This window comes from Rhinoderma darwinii, chromosome 1, assembly GCF_050947455.1.
Source record: "Rhinoderma darwinii isolate aRhiDar2 chromosome 1, aRhiDar2.hap1, whole genome shotgun sequence".
Lineage (NCBI taxonomy): Eukaryota > Metazoa > Chordata > Amphibia > Anura > Rhinodermatidae > Rhinoderma > Rhinoderma darwinii.
In genome coordinates, this window is record NC_134687.1 from 192334004 (window position 1) to 192350970 (window position 16967).

General features: G+C 39.5%; 1 protein-coding gene across 1 annotated transcript in view; it reads right to left on the reverse strand.

Annotated features, from left to right (window-relative positions):
* The window catches only part of MMRN1 (multimerin 1), a 121886-nt gene that overhangs the window by 69249 nt on the left and 35670 nt on the right, over positions 1–16967 (reverse strand). The window contains exons 2-3 of the mRNA XM_075849775.1: positions 9625–9744; positions 4526–4632 (exon numbers count right to left, since the gene is read on the reverse strand). Of these exons, the coding sequence (XP_075705890.1) occupies positions 4526–4632; positions 9625–9744 (227 nt within the window). The remainder of the gene's footprint in view (positions 1–4525; positions 4633–9624; positions 9745–16967) is intronic.

Below are 16967 nucleotides of genomic sequence, written 5' to 3' on the forward strand. Positions count from 1 at the left end.
ATATTAAAGACAGTCTCTGTAATAGTAATATTTGTTCATCTGCTTCTCCGGTAGATGCCGTTTTTTTTCTTTGTTGAAAAGAAAGATGGCAGTTTAAGTTCTGTATTGACTATCCTGAATTAAATAAAATTACAGTTAAAAAACAATATCCTTTTCCACTTATCCCGGACCTGTCAGATCTCAGTAGCCAGGTGGTTTTCTAAACTAGATTTACGCGGGACCTACAATTTGGTTCGGATCCACAAAGCGGATGAGTGGAAGACAGCATTTAATACTCCAGATGGTCATTATGAGTATTTGGTCATGCCTTTTGGTTTAAGTAATGCTCCAGCGGTTTTCCAAAACCTGGTTAACGATATTTTCAGAAATTTTATTGGACGCACTGTGGTTGTGTATCTGGACGATATTCTTGTGTTTTCTTCCGATTGGTCCTCTCATGTTCAAAATTTAAGGTCCGTCCTTCAAGTAGTCTTTATGCGAAAATTAGAAAAATGCCTTTTTGGAGTTTAGGACGTTAATTTCTTGGGTTATGTGCTGTCTCCTCATGATTTTCGTTTGGACTCTGCTAAGGTTCAGACAATTCTTAATTGGGTCCAACCCACTTCACTAAAAGCTCTGCAGAGGTTTTTGGGTTTCACTAATTATTACAGAAAATGTATTTATAATTTTTCCTCCATTGCCAAACCTTTAACTGATCTTATGAAAGTGGGTTCTGATTTTGTAAATTGAAAACCTAGTGCAGTCTCCGCTTTAAAACCTTAAAACAGGGTTTTATGGAAGTGCACTTGTTCAACCTGACCTTTCTAGTCCCTTTATTGTTGAGGTTGATGCCTCAGAAATAGGTGTAGGGGCTGTGTTGTCTCAAGGATCTTCTATATTGACTAATTTGCGTCCCTGTGCTTTTTTTCCTGCTGGGAAGTTGTTTGTACCTCCTCAGTTCAGATTTTGTTTTCTCAATGAGTTACATGATTCTGTTTTGTGTGGCCATCCAGGGATAACGGGTACTAAAAAAATTGTTTTGTGGCTCTATTGGTGGCCGTCTTTGTCTCGTGATGTGAGTTCCTATGTCTCTGCTTGTGATGTCTGCGCTTGCGCTAAGACCCCTCAAACTCGTCCTATGGCTGAACTACTGCCACAGAAACCTTGGTCTCATCTGTCTATGGATTTTATCACCGATTTGCCTCCCTCTGAAGGGAAAACTGACATTTGGGTTGTGGTGGACCGTTTCAGTAAAATGTGTCATTTCGTCCCGTTGCCTCAATTCCCTGATTCCAAAACTTTGTCTGAATTATTTATTGATCAAGTGGTTCGTCTGCATGGTATTCCGAGCGCTGTCAATGTTATAATAACGTTGGCAGGGAGATGTGACAATGATAATATTTCACTTTTTTAAAACGATACCATCAGCAAATGATCGAGCATTTGCTCATTCATCTGCTGATAGCTGACCTGTTTACACAGGGAAATTAGCGGGAACGAGGGTTCTTAGAACGCTTATCTACCCTATAATCGCCCAGTGTAAAAGGACCTTAATGGTCAAACTGAGCGCTTTAATCAATCCTTGGAACAATATCTTAGGTGTTATATTGCTGATAACCAGGTTGAATGGGTCTCATATCTTCCTTTATATATATAATCGCCACCATGTTTCTCTTGATACCTCGCCGATTTTCTGTAATTATGGTTTTCATGAGGTACAAGTAGTCTTCATGACTACTGTTCTGGTTTCTGGACGGTTCTGTTATTTCCTTGAGCATATCTCTTTTCTCTATCTTTCTGCCTATCAGATTTGGTTTAGTATTTATACCTGTCCTACTCACTCAGTCTTTGCTTGTGATTTTCCTTACCTTCAGGTATCTTGATCAAGATTCTGACTGAACCCCATACGTCTGACTTTTAAACTTCTTGGAATACTGAGCTCGGCTTGTCTCTAGTTGACCCCTTGTTTGCTGATTTGTATTATCTGCTCCCGGCTGGCTCTGACCTATGCTTTACCTGGTATCCACTCCGCTTATTGATTTGGACTTTCTGTTTAACCTCTGGCTGTCAATTCCGAATACCATACAGTAGCCTTAGACTCTGTTGATCAAAGTTGTGGAGGATTTGAGGTTGTGGATTTATTTGCACGCTCTCTCCCAGCAGTCTCCAGCAGCCATTGGGGAATTGCTCTCCTAGCAATTCCATAACAGTAACTCTTTCCAGGCTGGTATAACATTCCTTTTGAACTCTACAGGAATTTCTTTGATTGAGGTATATTGTACTTCTTGCTAAGACCTTTTGGCCTATTTGAGTAATATTTAGATTTAACAGGACTGGCAGTGATAAAGCCTAGGTGTGTCTATTCTAATTTAACCAAACTATCAATTAATTTTGGTTAATTGGTGGACTGAATAACTAAGGGGTCAATTATTTTTTCACACACGAACACACACAACGAGAGAGGGAGAGAGAGAGAGATATAGAAATGTTTCCCTAAAACTGAAAACATTATTTTTCATAGAGTACTAGGTAAAGATATATAATTTTGGATGTTTAGCTGAAAATAAATAATTGAGTAAAGAAAAAAATATAGAGAATGCTAAACTAAAACTACTGGTATTCTATTAGAGGTGACACTCTCAAGTCCCAATATTCTAGTCAATAAACTACACACACAAGTCTCTCAGGCTATGTTCACACGTTGATGCAGATTTTTTCATCCAGATTTCCGGGTGGAGAATCTGCAGCGTATTACAATGGCAGGAAATTTAGTTCAATAGGAAGGTAAAAATCTGGAACAAATGACAAATGTTGTGGAATAGCTGAATTTCCGAGACAAAAATCACAACTAAAAAAAAAATTTAAAAATATTTCCATTTTAAAATAATAGACCATTGTCACCTCCCCTGATGCGTCCCTGCATCCCCAGCTGGTCTCTGTACAGTGCAACCAATCACAGGCTACAGCGTCACAAGGGACGAAACATCATCCCAGAATGCTGGCTGCACAGAGAACAAGGGGGGAGTGAGAATAGATTTTTCTTTGTTTATTCCTTCTTCTACCCCGCAGTGGCAATTTTTGCAAAACGCAATTTGGTGCAGGCATTCGGCCACAATTGTCTGCAGATTTTGGGTCAGATTTTCAACAGCATTTTCGGCAGCAAAACCGACCCGCATGAACTTACTCTTAAAGTTCAATAAAATTCCCATAAACAAGCCTGTCCTGTGTTACATTCTTTATCCTAGAAAAACGGTCAAGGAACTAAAATTACACTTGTATTACTCACATCACTGTATTTAAAGTATTTACATTGTGCAATCTATCTATAAAAAATTACTGTAACCATTATAATAATTAGTCCAAATTTATTCTGTAGTGACAATGACGCAACAATGTTAGCCATAGGGTTGCAGCTATAGGGGGTGAGAGGTAGTAATCACACCCAGACCCTGGTGCCAGAGTAGGCTTAAAGAGGCTCTGTCACCAGATTTTGTAGCCCCTATCTGCTATTGCAGCAGATAGGCGCTGCAATGTAGATTACAGTAACGCTTTTATTTTTAAAAAACGAGCATTTTTGGCCAAGTTATGACCATTTTTGTAGTTATGCAAATGAGGCTTGCAAAAGTCCAAGTAGGTGTGTTTAAAAGTAAAAGTCCAAGTGGGCGTGTATTGTGTGTGTACATCGGGGCATTTTTAATACTTTTACTCGCTGGGCGTTCTGATGAGAAGTATCATCCACTTCTCTTCAGAACGCCCAGCTTCTGGCAGTGCAGACACAGCGTGTTCTCGAGAGATCACGCTGTGTCGTCACTCACAGGTCCTGCATCGTGTCAGACGAGCGGGGACACATCGGCACCAGAGGCTACAGATGATTCTGCAGCAGCATCGGCGTTTGCAGGTAAGTAGCTACATCGACTTACCTGCTAACGCCGATGCTGCTGCAGAATCAACTGAAGCCTCTGGTGCCGATGTGTCCGACACGATGCAGGACCTGTGAGTGACGTCACAGATCTGCACTGCCAGAAGCTGGGCATTCTGAAGAGAAGTGGATGATACTTCTCGTCAGAGCGCCCAGCTAGTAAAAGTATTAAAAACGCCCCGATGTACGCACATAATACACGCCCACTTGGACTTTTACTTTTAAACACACCCACTTGGACTTTTGCAAGCCTCATTTGCATAACTACAAAAATGGTCATAACTTGGCCAAAAATGCTCGTTTTTTAAAAATAAAAACGTTACTGTAATCTACATTGCAGCGCCTATCTGCTGCAATAGCAGATAGGGGCTGCAAAATCTGGTGACAGAGCCTCTTTAAAGGCACCTCTGCCACATAAGAAATCACCAGTATAATAATTGCCACATGGTAGGTAGGGGACCTTTTATAACTACTGTATTGGGGGCCAGAAGCTTCAAGTTATGTTTCATGATACTGGTCAGCAATACAGCTCCATGTTTTACTTCACAACTGCTTACTCTTACCATAGTAAGAATAGTGTAAGATATCATCGTATAGCAAAAAAGATAGCATAAACAAAAACCAAACCTGTGACTCTGCACTGTTCACCACTGTACCCTGGGCAACATTTCCATTCCAAGGATGTCACTATTTTATGTTTCAGTCTGTACGCTGGCTGGGAGATCGCTCGGCTTCTAAATCATAAAAGGAGATTAAAAAAAAGTATTGTTAACCCCTTAGTGACCAGCCTATTTTAGGCCTTAAAGGGGTTGTCCCACAAAACACATGTATCCCCTATCCACAGGGGGTTAAACCAGCGATAAGGAGAACACGGAACCAAAAGTCCCCCAAACTGCTCAATGAGAAGCTTGGGACTTCCGGGATCTGTGCCCGGCTTGTGTGTCCGGCAGCGCCATAGAAATAAATGAAGCGCTGGTCACGCATGCGCACAAGCGCCACCGGCATTCCATTCATTTCTGTGGAGCTGCCGGACACACAAGCCTTTCCCAGACGCCAGAAGTCCCATACTTCTTATGGAGCACTTTGGGGTACTTTCGGTCCCCCGTTCTCCTTATTTCTGGGGGTCCCAGTGGTCTGACCCCAGCGTTCATAAGTATCCCCTATCCTGTGGATATGGGAAACATGTGTTTTGTGGAACAACCCCTTTAATGACCAAGCAATTTTGAACATTTTTTCCATCGTAGCTATAACTTTTTTGTTTTTGCATCGACAAAGCTGTATAAGGACTTGTTTTCTGCGGGACGAGGTGTATTTTTTTATTAGCACCATTTCAAGGTACATATAATTTGTTGATTAACTTTTACTAACTTTTTTTCAGTGGAATAGAAAAAAACCAGCAATTTCGTTTTTGCATCCTAAATTTACGCCATTTGCCGTCTGGTATAAATAACATAATAACTTTATTCAGCGTGTTGTTATGATTGTGACAAAACCAAATTTATATGGTTTTATTATTATTTGTTTTACTTTTACACAGTAAAACACTTTTTTTTCCAAATTATTTGTTTTTGTGTCTACATATTTCCGGAGCCATAACTTTTATTTTTCTGCCGATGCAGCTGTATGAGGGCTTTTTTTTTTTTTTGCTGGACGGCATGTAGTTTTTATTGGTACCATTTTGTAATACATACAATTTTTTGATCACTTTTTGATCAAAATTTTTTGAAGGAAGGATGAACAGAAAACAGCAATTCAAGCATTGTTTTTCATTTTATTTTTTACGGCATTCACCGTGCGGGTTCAATAATGTAATAGCTTTATAGTTGGGGTCGTTATGATGCGGCTGTACAAAATTTGTGTAACTATTTTACTTTTTATTGTTTTTTTTCATAATAAAGCATGTTGTAAGGGGAAAAAGGGGGGTTTTCCATTTTTTTTTTACTTGGGATTTTTATTTATTTATTATAAACTTTATTAAACTTTTTGAAACTTTTTTTAGTCTGACTAGCGGACTTCACTATGCAATTATTTGATCGCTTTTATATTACACTGCAATACTTCTGTATTGCAGGGTATTACTGCCTGTCAGTGTAAAACTGACAGGCATCTGTTAGGCCATGTCTCTGGCATGGCTTAACAGGCATTAACTAAAGGCAGACCTGGGGGCCTTTGTTATTGAGCGCCGCATTTGAGTGCTTAAACAGATCAATACTGATTTTGATCCCGCTTATTCGAGCAGGTCTGCTCCCAGCCCTCAGCTACCGAAGTTAGCTGAGAGCAGGGAGTTTTAACTGCTCCCGTTTATATATTTTAATGCACCACCATAAAAAGGCTACTGTATCAGAGTAAAGCCCTTTAGTGGCCACCGTAAAAACACCTATGGGCGGTCACTAACTGGTTAAATGTGTTTTCCAGTTTTATGTAAACAAAACTTAATCACTGTATAAATCAAAAGTTCTATAACTTCTAATACTTTATGTTTCAGTTACTCATAATTTTCAAGATATAAGTTTGCTGTCAGTGATTGAGAACACTCTTGTTACAAACCTGCTGCAAACCTGTACATATCTAATCCTGCTCTCAGCAGATCACAGGCTGCAAACCTGTACATATCTAATTCTGCTCTCAGCAGATCACAGGCTGCAAACCTGTACATATCTAGTCCTGCTCTCAGCAGGGAAGTGCATACAATTGTATTCAGTCTGGGTAATGCTCTGTGAGATAAATATCATGGACGCAATACTGATACATTGTAGAAAACTAGCAGAGAGATTTGTTTAAGGGCCTGTTCACTTCACCGTTCGTTTCCGCTGAGGATAGTCAACTGTGCTATTGATTCCGTCCAAAACAATGGAACCCTGTCACAACGGTGACAGACGGAAACCATTAGCTAGGTTTCCGTCACCATTGAGTTCAATGGTGAGGGAAACGGAAGCTAAGGTTTCCGTTTGACTTACCGCTGAGGGGTTAACCCGACGGAAACCTTCTACGGAACCCCTCAGCGGAGACGAACGGTGATATGAACACACCCTAACTGCTGCTGATACATTTATAGAGCACTGTCTAGACTGGATACAATTGTAACCTCAGCTCAGAGCAGTATGTAAGGGGTTTCCTGCTTCAGAATGTAAACAGTATTCTCATTCACTAACAGCAAACGAATAACTTGAAAATGGCAAAGAATTGAAATATAAAGTATATTAGAAAGTTGTAGAACTTTTCCTTTATACAGTGATTAAACATTAGTTACATAAAACTAAAAAAGTCTTTAAATAATAATAATAATTTACTTAGTTTCCAAAATTATGTAGAGAATAGACTCATGCCTATTTCCCACCACATTGTTTTTCTAATGCAGTGGCTTAATCAAAATTAAAACATACAGGACGTTATTCCTAATTTACCCTATTTTTTCTAAAGGCCAAAAAGTGCAATTTCGGCATAGGTTCTGCAATACAACAGGGATATTTTTATTTATTTATTTATAGTAAAAATAATTTAGTGCTTTGTGTAGTACTTTTCTTTTATAATTGGAGTCAATGATGTGACATATGCAATTTTATGCCCTACTTTGGTATACGTAAGCATACATTTTGGCTATCATTTTTTTTATAAACTTGCATAAAACATACCAATTTCACCCATAGATCAGAGAGGAAATAACATATGCATCAAACGTTAGTGTCAAATGTATACAGTCATTTACCATATGCCTACCAAAATATACACTTTTTTTTAGGACACTTTGTTGACTTTTGACACACTAAATTCTCTTTAGAAAATACATTAAAAACTTGTAATGCAATATGGTGGAAATTTGCCCATGTGGTCACGCAAATACTGTATTAAAAAAATGAAAACTGTTTAATGCTGCAGCTTCATGCAGAAAAGCGTTAAACACTGTTAATATGCTAACTCCTCTTCTTAAGACAACATCATAAGACCCAAAGTGAATTTTATTATTGCATTTTTTATTAATCGCTAAAAATGTGATTGAGTTATTTGTACATCACTTTAATATATGCTGCACAAGCAGAGAAATAGCTGTCAGGAATCTGATGTGTTCATTACTCTGAGTCTCTGCCATTATGATGTAGGAAATCTGTCCCCGAAGTCCATGTCTGTGAATACATTACTGACAAAGTTCAAATTCCATGATCAGTGACTACTTTACCTGTCCGGGATGACTATTCACATTACATACAAAACATGCTTGATATAAGGAAAAAAAAAACAAAAGAGAGAAACGGCGCTCCTCTAAGGTGATATCGTATAGGCAAACGATATTTTAGTAAAAGTGAGTTTGGATAGACTCCCCTGATCTGGTTGTGCAAGATCATCAGCACAACTTAACTTTACTGCTCGTCAGGTGTATTCACCTTGGTCTCGGACACACTGTGCAAGCCCCTGGAGCAGACCCACAGTTGATAGCTCCAATGCAGGGGTTTCTTTACCGTGGTCACTTAGAATGAAGAACCTAGGAAAAATACACCTTGTATCGGGCGCTCTTGTGTGGGTGGTTCAGTAATTCCACAGAACCATCGGATGAGACTTAAAACAATTTATTTATAAACATGCTAAAAAACAATAAAAATTACTGCTGCAACGCGTTTCAACCTCGTGCTGAGGTCTTCGTTAGGCAACTTTGAATTGCGTTGCAGCAGCAATTTTTATTGTTTTTTAGCATGTTTATAAATAAATTGTTTTAAGTCTCATCCGATGGTTCTGTGGAATTACTGAACCACCCACACACAAGAACGCCCGATACAAGGTGTAATTTTCCTAGGTTCTTCACATACAAAACATGTAATTTCTTTTTACAGCACGGAATTGAGCCTTTCTTTTAGTTAAAGGAGTTGTCCGCTTTTAATTTGTTTTATTAATTAATTTATAGAATAGGAAATCATGCAGATTTCTAATATATACTTATTTAAAATTCGAATCACACACACCTTTCTTATACCAGTGTAGTTGCCATTGTCTAAAAAAAATAGTAAAGCCCACAGATTAGTCCATTGAAATGCATCTATAGGATAACGGAATGGACTAAAGATGGTTGCAGTCATGTGACCCACATTATGTGACCACTGGCATTCAGGTAACACTGTCCAGGTATATAACAGGTATATAGTAGATTATCGCAGAGCAGAAGTTATAACGTATTTCTAACTACAGCAACATCTCATCATCATGTCTGTCAGTGTCCGTGAGGAGCAGTTCTTAAATTCTTCTCCCGATCTCCTCATTATTCCACCATTAGTCATTTTCACTTAGCCCATGGATGTTTTGTCTATGTGGTCCCAACACATGTATGTCATGAAACCATGTTGCTAACTGAATGCTTTGGGTGACATGATGTGTGTGTGTGGGGGGGGGGGGGTCGCATGACAGCCGAAATGTTTAGTCATATTCAGTTATCCTGTGGATACATTACACAGGACTAATCTGTGGACTATAACATTCTACTGTGACAGTAGTAGTCTGATGCACTATAAGAAAGGTATGGGAGAAGAATTTATTACTGCATGTATATTAGAAAATGGTAGGATTTCCTATTCTACAAATAAATAAATAAAATAAAAAAATAAAAACTGGACTTCTCCTTTAACTTTGTTTACTAAGTTTAGTTTAGTTTGGCTTATATATGAATTATAATAAAAGTCAATCTACATAAAAATCATATGATATTATATAGAGCTATAACCTTCTAGATAGTGAGCATGTACCTCACAGAGCAGGCTCCAATATTCCAAGCACAGGGATTTGCTCCACTAGATACATATGTTTCCATGTTTTCCATCACAACAGTGGGTGACAGTCTTGTATGTACATAGGCACACCAGTTTCTGTGACAAAATAAACATAAATAAATACATAAACATTAATAAATACATAAACATACTGTACAATATAAGGGTACAATCACATGTCTTGAAGAAATCCATACACATTCTGTAGAAACAACTCCATTCAGTTGTATGGAATGGATTTTTTATTCTCCTACATTTTTGCAACAATTTTCTACATATGACTTAAAGTGTATCGCCACGCAAAAACTGATAATTCCACTTTGGACCAGACGCATGGAGCTTTATTTGCCCCCAACGTTTAATTTACTGGAACAGTAGATCCTCTGATGTCCTCTGTAATGGAAGATTGAGTTGGCCACAACAATGTAGCATCTCATTCAAATTCATGTAATATCTGGACGCTGCAAGAGGAATCAACGATATACATCTAATTTGACATTTTTTTCAAACAGGAGACACAGTTAAAGAGACGTTGTCGCCTCCAAACCCCCCCCCCCCCCAAAAAAAATAAAGTGATCAGTATATATCTTAAAAGTAATTGATTCTGAATCTGCAATTTTGATCTTTCTACTCCCTTGCATTCCCCCACTGTACGCCTGCAAATGAGCCATGCGCTGGAGGTGACAGAGTCCCTTTACCGTGTTTGACAATAAGATCTACACGTGGCTAAATTATAGTAAATCATAGTAAAATGATTCGGCTACGATGGCCATCCTTCCACTTTTTTTTATTTTTTTAAGTGGCGAAGGCGCCATAAAAATAGAAAAGTTGCAAATTTTTACTTTTTTTACACTAGAAATCTGGCATAGATGGCTTCATAAAGCCCCCCATCTTTTGTCTTATAGTACTAGAAATGGGATCCTTACGAAGTCATATTTTCATGGTAATATGAAATATGTCTTAATTATATTGCTCTCTACTTGACAGGCAGTTACTTTGATTGCAGAGACATGCAAGGCATGGACAACAAGAAATAAAACAAACGTGAAATAGGTATTCCTCACCAAAGACAGGGCTTCCTGACTTGGGTCAATCCCATTATTGAGTATCTATTAGGGCACATTCAGACGTGGCGGAATTGCTGTTGAACAGTCCACAGTGGAATTCTGCAGCAGCTGTTTGTTACATTTCTTTCTATACATTTTTAGGAAAGTTAGTTCAGATGTTGCAGAAAATAACTGTGCAGAAATTAGCCTGTGGTGCAGATTTTCCCTCTGCAGCATGCTCATTACATTGCGGAGAAGAAGCTGAATTTCACTGCGGATTTCAGCCTTTGCAAAGCAAAAACTGAGATCTGTGGCAAGTCCGCTGTGATATCTGCAACGTCTGAATTACCTGTCAAATAGGCAAATGTTGGTGCAGATTCGTTGCATAATTGCCCTGAATCTACACCAACATTTGCAGCGGAAAAACTCCGCCACTTCTGAACAAGGCCTTACAGTTAGGGGGGATTCACACGAGCGTGATTTGGCAGCGTGTAGGGCGCGTGGTTTTCGCGCGGCACGCAATGCCCTATAGAAGTCTATGGGGCAGTACACACAGTCCGTGTATTTTGCGCAGCGTTTGTTCGCTGCGCAAATACGCGATAGGTTCAATAACTCTGCGTATTTCACGCATCACGCACCCATTGAAGTCAATGGGTGCGTGAAAACCAGGCAGGTCGCACGGAAGCACTTCCGTGCGAACAGCGCACGAGCTGTCAAAAGGATGAATGGAAACAGAAAAGCACCACGTGCTTTTCTGTTTCCAAGCATCCAAACGGAGTGTCTTTGCGAGGAGCGAACCCCGACAACCAAAGCTAACTTCACCGGGTTCGGCCAAACTCGTTTTGGCCGAACCCGGCCAAAAAATTTCCGGTCCGCGACGTCGGGAGACATTCACTGTGCATGGTGCTGAAAGAGTTAAACTGTTTCAGCACCATGAACAGTGACTTGCGATCCCAAAATACATGAACCTGTAAAAAAAAACGAAGTTCTAACTTACCGATAACTCCTGTCTCCTTCCTGCAGTCCGACCTCCCGGGATGACACTTCAGTTCAAGTGACAGCTCCAGCCAATCACAGGCCAAGCACAGGCTGCAGCCAATCACAGGCTGCAGCGGTCACTTGGACTGCCGCGTCATCCAGGGAGGTGGGGCCCGATGTCAAGAGAGGCGCGTCACCAAGGACGCGTCACCAAGGCAACGGCCGGGAAGTTCTCGGTAAGTAGGAACTTTATCTTTTTTTTTACAGGTTTTTCGCTGTTGTGTTCGGCATTCACTGTCGAGGGTGCTGAAAGATTTAGCTCTTTCAGCACCTTGGACAGTGACGGGCGTCGACAAGCCTCATCTCTATGATGCCGGCTGCGCGAAAATCACGCAGCCGCGCATCAGACACGCATGACACACGCAGCTGTCAAATGTTTTTTGCGCTCGCAAAACGCTGCGTTGTTTGCGCGCGCAAAAACGCAACGCTTGTGTGAATCTGCCCTTACATTAAATCTTGAGTGGCCTCCTTTGCATATCTCTTCAGTCAGAGGTGTAACTTCAGTTCCTGGTCCCCAATGCAAAATAAGTCACAGGGCCTCCCAAATGTCACATGTCATTTAGGGGGGATTCACACGAGCGTGATTTGGCAGCGTGTAGGGCGCGTGGTTTTCGCGCGGCACGCAATGCCCTATAGAAGTCTATGGGGCAGTACACACAGTCCGTGTATTTTGCGCAGCGTTTGTTCGCTGCGCAAAATACGCGACAGGTTCAATAACTCTGCGTATTTCACGCATCACGCACCCATTGAAGTCAATGGGTGCGTGAAAACCAGGCAGGTCGCACGGAAGCACTTCCGTGCGAACAGCGCACGAGCTGTCAAAAGGATGAATGGAAACAGAAAAGCACCACGTGCTTTTCTGTTTCCAAGCATCCAAACGGAGTGTCTTTGCGAGGAGCGAACCCCGACAACCGAAGCTAACTTCACCGGGTTCGGCCAAACTCGTTTTGGCCGAACCCGGCCAAAAAATTTCCGGTCCGCGACGTCGGGAGACATTCACTGTGCATGGTGCTGAAAGAGTTAAACTGTTTCAGCACCATGGACAGTGACTTGCGATCCCAAAATACATGAACCTGTAAAAAAAAACGAAGTTCTAACTTACCGATTACTCCTGTCTCCTTCCTGCAGTCCGACCTCCCGGGATGACACTTCAGTTCAAGTGACAGCTCCAGCCAATCACAGGCCAAGCACAGGCTGCAGCCGATCACAGGCTGCAGCGGTCACTTGGACTGCCGTGTCATCCAGGGAGGTGGGGCCCGATGTCAAGAGAGGCGCGTCACCAAGGACGCGTCACCAAGGACGCGTCACCAAGGCAACGGCCGGGAAGTTCTCGGTAAGTAGGAACTTTATCTTTTTTTTTACAGGTTTTTCGCTGTTCGGCATTCACTGTCGAGGGTGCTGAAAGATTTAGCTCTTTCAGCACCTTGGACAGTGACGGGCGTCGACAAGCCTCATCTCTATGATGCCGGCTGCGCGAAAATCACGCAGCCGCGCATCAGACACGCATGACACACGCAGCTGTCAAATGGTTTTTGCGCTCGCAAAACGCTGCGTTGTTTGCGCGCGCAAAAACGCAACGTTCGTGTGAATCTGCCCTTATAGTAACAGTCTCCACCTCCAACTTTTGGGCCCCCTCAGGTTCCAGGTACGACCGTAACCACTTACCTCCCTATAGTTTCACTCCTTACTGTACTGCTATTGATGCTTGACTTGGAACTTGGAATAAGTAATATGCTCAAGACATTTTGCTTTTTCTTTCCAAGCTACTTATTATTTATATCCCATACAAAAAAAAAAATAGTCATTAAAATTAAATTTACAATTAAAATGCTGTGTATAATGCACAAATTCTTAAAAAAATATATTTATATATATATATATATTTTTTTATATATATATTTCTTTAAGGTGACCTTTCATTTAAGACGGGCTATATTTTTAATAAAGTACATTTTTAAAAAATAATTCATACTCCAAAAATGTGCAATTATTGTTTAGTATATTGTGTAAATTTCATTTTAGTAGAATATTTAAAGACTTAAACTAATGAAATTAGATGTAATATAGAAATATTATATATATATATATATATATATATATACATACATACATACATACATACATACACACATATATATAATGAAATTAGATGTAATATAGAAATATTATATATATATATATATATATATATATATATATATATATACATACATACATACATACATACACACATATATATAATGAAATTAGATGTAATATATAAATATTATATATATATATATATATATATATATATATATATATATACATACATACATACATACATACATACACACATATATATATATATAGTGAAGGAAATAAGTATTCGATCCCTTGCTGATTTTGTAAGTTTGCCCACTGTCAAAGACGTGAACAGTCTAGAATTTTTAGGCTAGGTTAATTTTACCAGTGAGAGATAGATTATATAAAAAAATAAATAAAAAAATCACATTGTCAAAATTATATATATTTATTTGCATTGTGCACAGAGAAATAAGTATTTGATCCCTTTGGCAAACAAGACTTAATACTTGGTGGCAAAACCCTTGTTGGCAAGCACAGCAGTCAGACATTTTTAGTAGTTGATGATGAGGTTTGCACACATGTTAGATGGCATTTTGGCCCACTCCTCTTTGCAGATCATCTGTAAATCATTAAGATTTCGAGGCTGTTGCTTGGCAACTCGGATCTTCAGCTCCCTCCATAAGTTTTCGATGGGATTAAGGTCTGGAGACTGGCTAGGCCACTCCATGACCTTAATGTGCTTCTTTTTGAGCCACTCCTTTGTTGCCTTGGCTGTATGTTTCGGGTAATTGTCGTGCTGGAAGACCCAGCCACGAGCCATTTTTAATGTCCTGGTGGAGGGAAGGAGATTGTCACTCAGGATTTGATGGTACATGGCTCCATCCATTCTCCCATTGATGCGGTGAAGTAGTCCTGTGCCCTTAGCAGAGAAACACCCCCAAAACATAATGTTTCCACCTCCATGCTTGACAGTGGGGACGTTGTTCTTTGGGTCATAGGCAGCATTTCTCTTCCTCCAAACACGGCGAGTTGAGTTAATGCCAAAGAGCTCAATTTTAGTCTCACCTGACCACAGCACCTTCTCCCAATCACTCTCAGAATCATCCAGATGTTCATTTGCAAACTTCAGACGGGCCTGTACATGTGCCTTCTTGAGCAGAGGGATCTTGCGGGCACTGCAGGATTTGAATCCATTACGGCGTAATGTGTTACCAATGGTTTTCTTGGTGACTGTGGTCCCAGCTGCCTTGAGATCATTAACAAGTTCCCCCAGTGTAGTTTTCGGCTAAGCTCTCACCTTCATCAGGATCAAGGATACCCCACGAGGTGAGATTTTGCATGGAGCCCTAGATCGATGTCGATTGACAGTCATTTTGTATGTTTTCCATTATCTTACTATTGCACCAACAGTTGTCTCCTTCTCACCCAGCGTCTTACTTATGGTTTTGTAGCCCATTCCAGCCTTGTGCAGGTCTATGATCTTGTCCCTGACATCCTTAGAAAGCTCTTTGGTCTTGCCCATGTTGTAGAGGTTAGAGTCAGACTGATTAATTGAGTCTGTGGACAGGAGTCTTTTATACAGGTGACCATGTAAGACAGCTGTCTTTAATGCAGGCACCAAGTTGATTTGGAGCGTGTAACTGGTCTGGAGGAGTCTGAACTCTTAATGGTTGGTAGGGGATCAAATACTTATTTCTCTGTGCACAATGCAAATAAATATATATAATTTTGACAATGTGATTTTATTTTTTTATATTTTTATAATCTATCTCTCACTGGTAAAATGAACCTAGCCTAAAAATTCTAGACTGTTCATGACTTTGACAGTGGGCAAACTTACAAAATCAGCAAGGGATCAAATACTTATTTCCTCCACTGTGTGTATATATATATATATATATAAAATACTATTTGTTGTACGGCTACATTTCAAAAAATTGAGGCATAGCTAAAAATGAAAAAGCAATGTCTTTTTTTCTATGAAACCTAGAAAAATACTATATAATGGAAAACAGTTCAGCCTCAAAGAAATATAACTTTGCAAGTCATTTTCTTCATGTGAGTGATTTCTAATAGGAAGATACCCCAAGGCTTTGTAAAATTAATTCCATTAAAACTGTTAAATTATTCAGGAGGGCATCATGAAATCTCCTGGTATAATGATTTCACTCTAATTTGGTATACTGTCTTATCTCTTGGTAGACAGTATTATTACATTCATTATTAACAAATCATGTTACTGGCACACCCGAGATCAATGGGAATGCAGGCAGTTCTTTGTCTTCAGAGCACCTGCCACACAAAATGAAATTGTAATCTCAGTGTTGCAGACTATTTTATTTTATTTTTTATCTTAAAACAGAAGTTAACTAGAAATATTGTATTACATTTTATTCCCAACATTTTGGAAGTTCAGTTTTAGCAAAGTTCAGTAAATAAAGTCACATTTTTAGTTTAGTCCAATAATTGACCACTATTTAATCAAAGTCTCCTAACAGGAATAACCACTAGGATCTGTAGCAGTGTCATTAATATGCAGTGGTATATAACATGGCAGTAGTGTAAAAAATGTGCCCATAAAAAGAATATTATATAGTGGCCATAAAAGGAAAAGTTAATTCAGAACAATGATTTTTGCACTGTACTAGAAAATCTTTAAGAATATCTGTTTGTGAACCAAACCTTGGTTTGGTTGTTTTTCTGAAACCACTAGACCACCAGGATATAAATACACACTTGAACCACCAAGATTAACTACTGAATGGCTAAAGAACTGTAGTCTGCTTTTATTCAAAAAAATAGCACTACTCTATTCCACTGGCTGTGTCTGATGTGCCAAATTTATCACAGTGGTGCACGCCGTATGATAAATTCGGTACATTTTGCTAGACATGTTAGACACTTTTCTCTTCCTTATACCAACTATTGGTTTGCTTACTTTTGGTTTGGCGCACTTTGATGCAATTTAATTCAAGTCCCCCTTCCCTGTTGAGCCACACTCCCTTTTCTAGACACTTTTTAGATGTCTAGTGAGTCGCAAACATCTGTTCTTAAATTAGTCTAAGATGAAAAAAAAAATTGCTGCATTTGTGACCCATTTTAGACACAGACAGAGTAGTAATTCCAACCCACTGCTTCAAAGTGTTTTTTCAAGGTGCGGTCCGACTG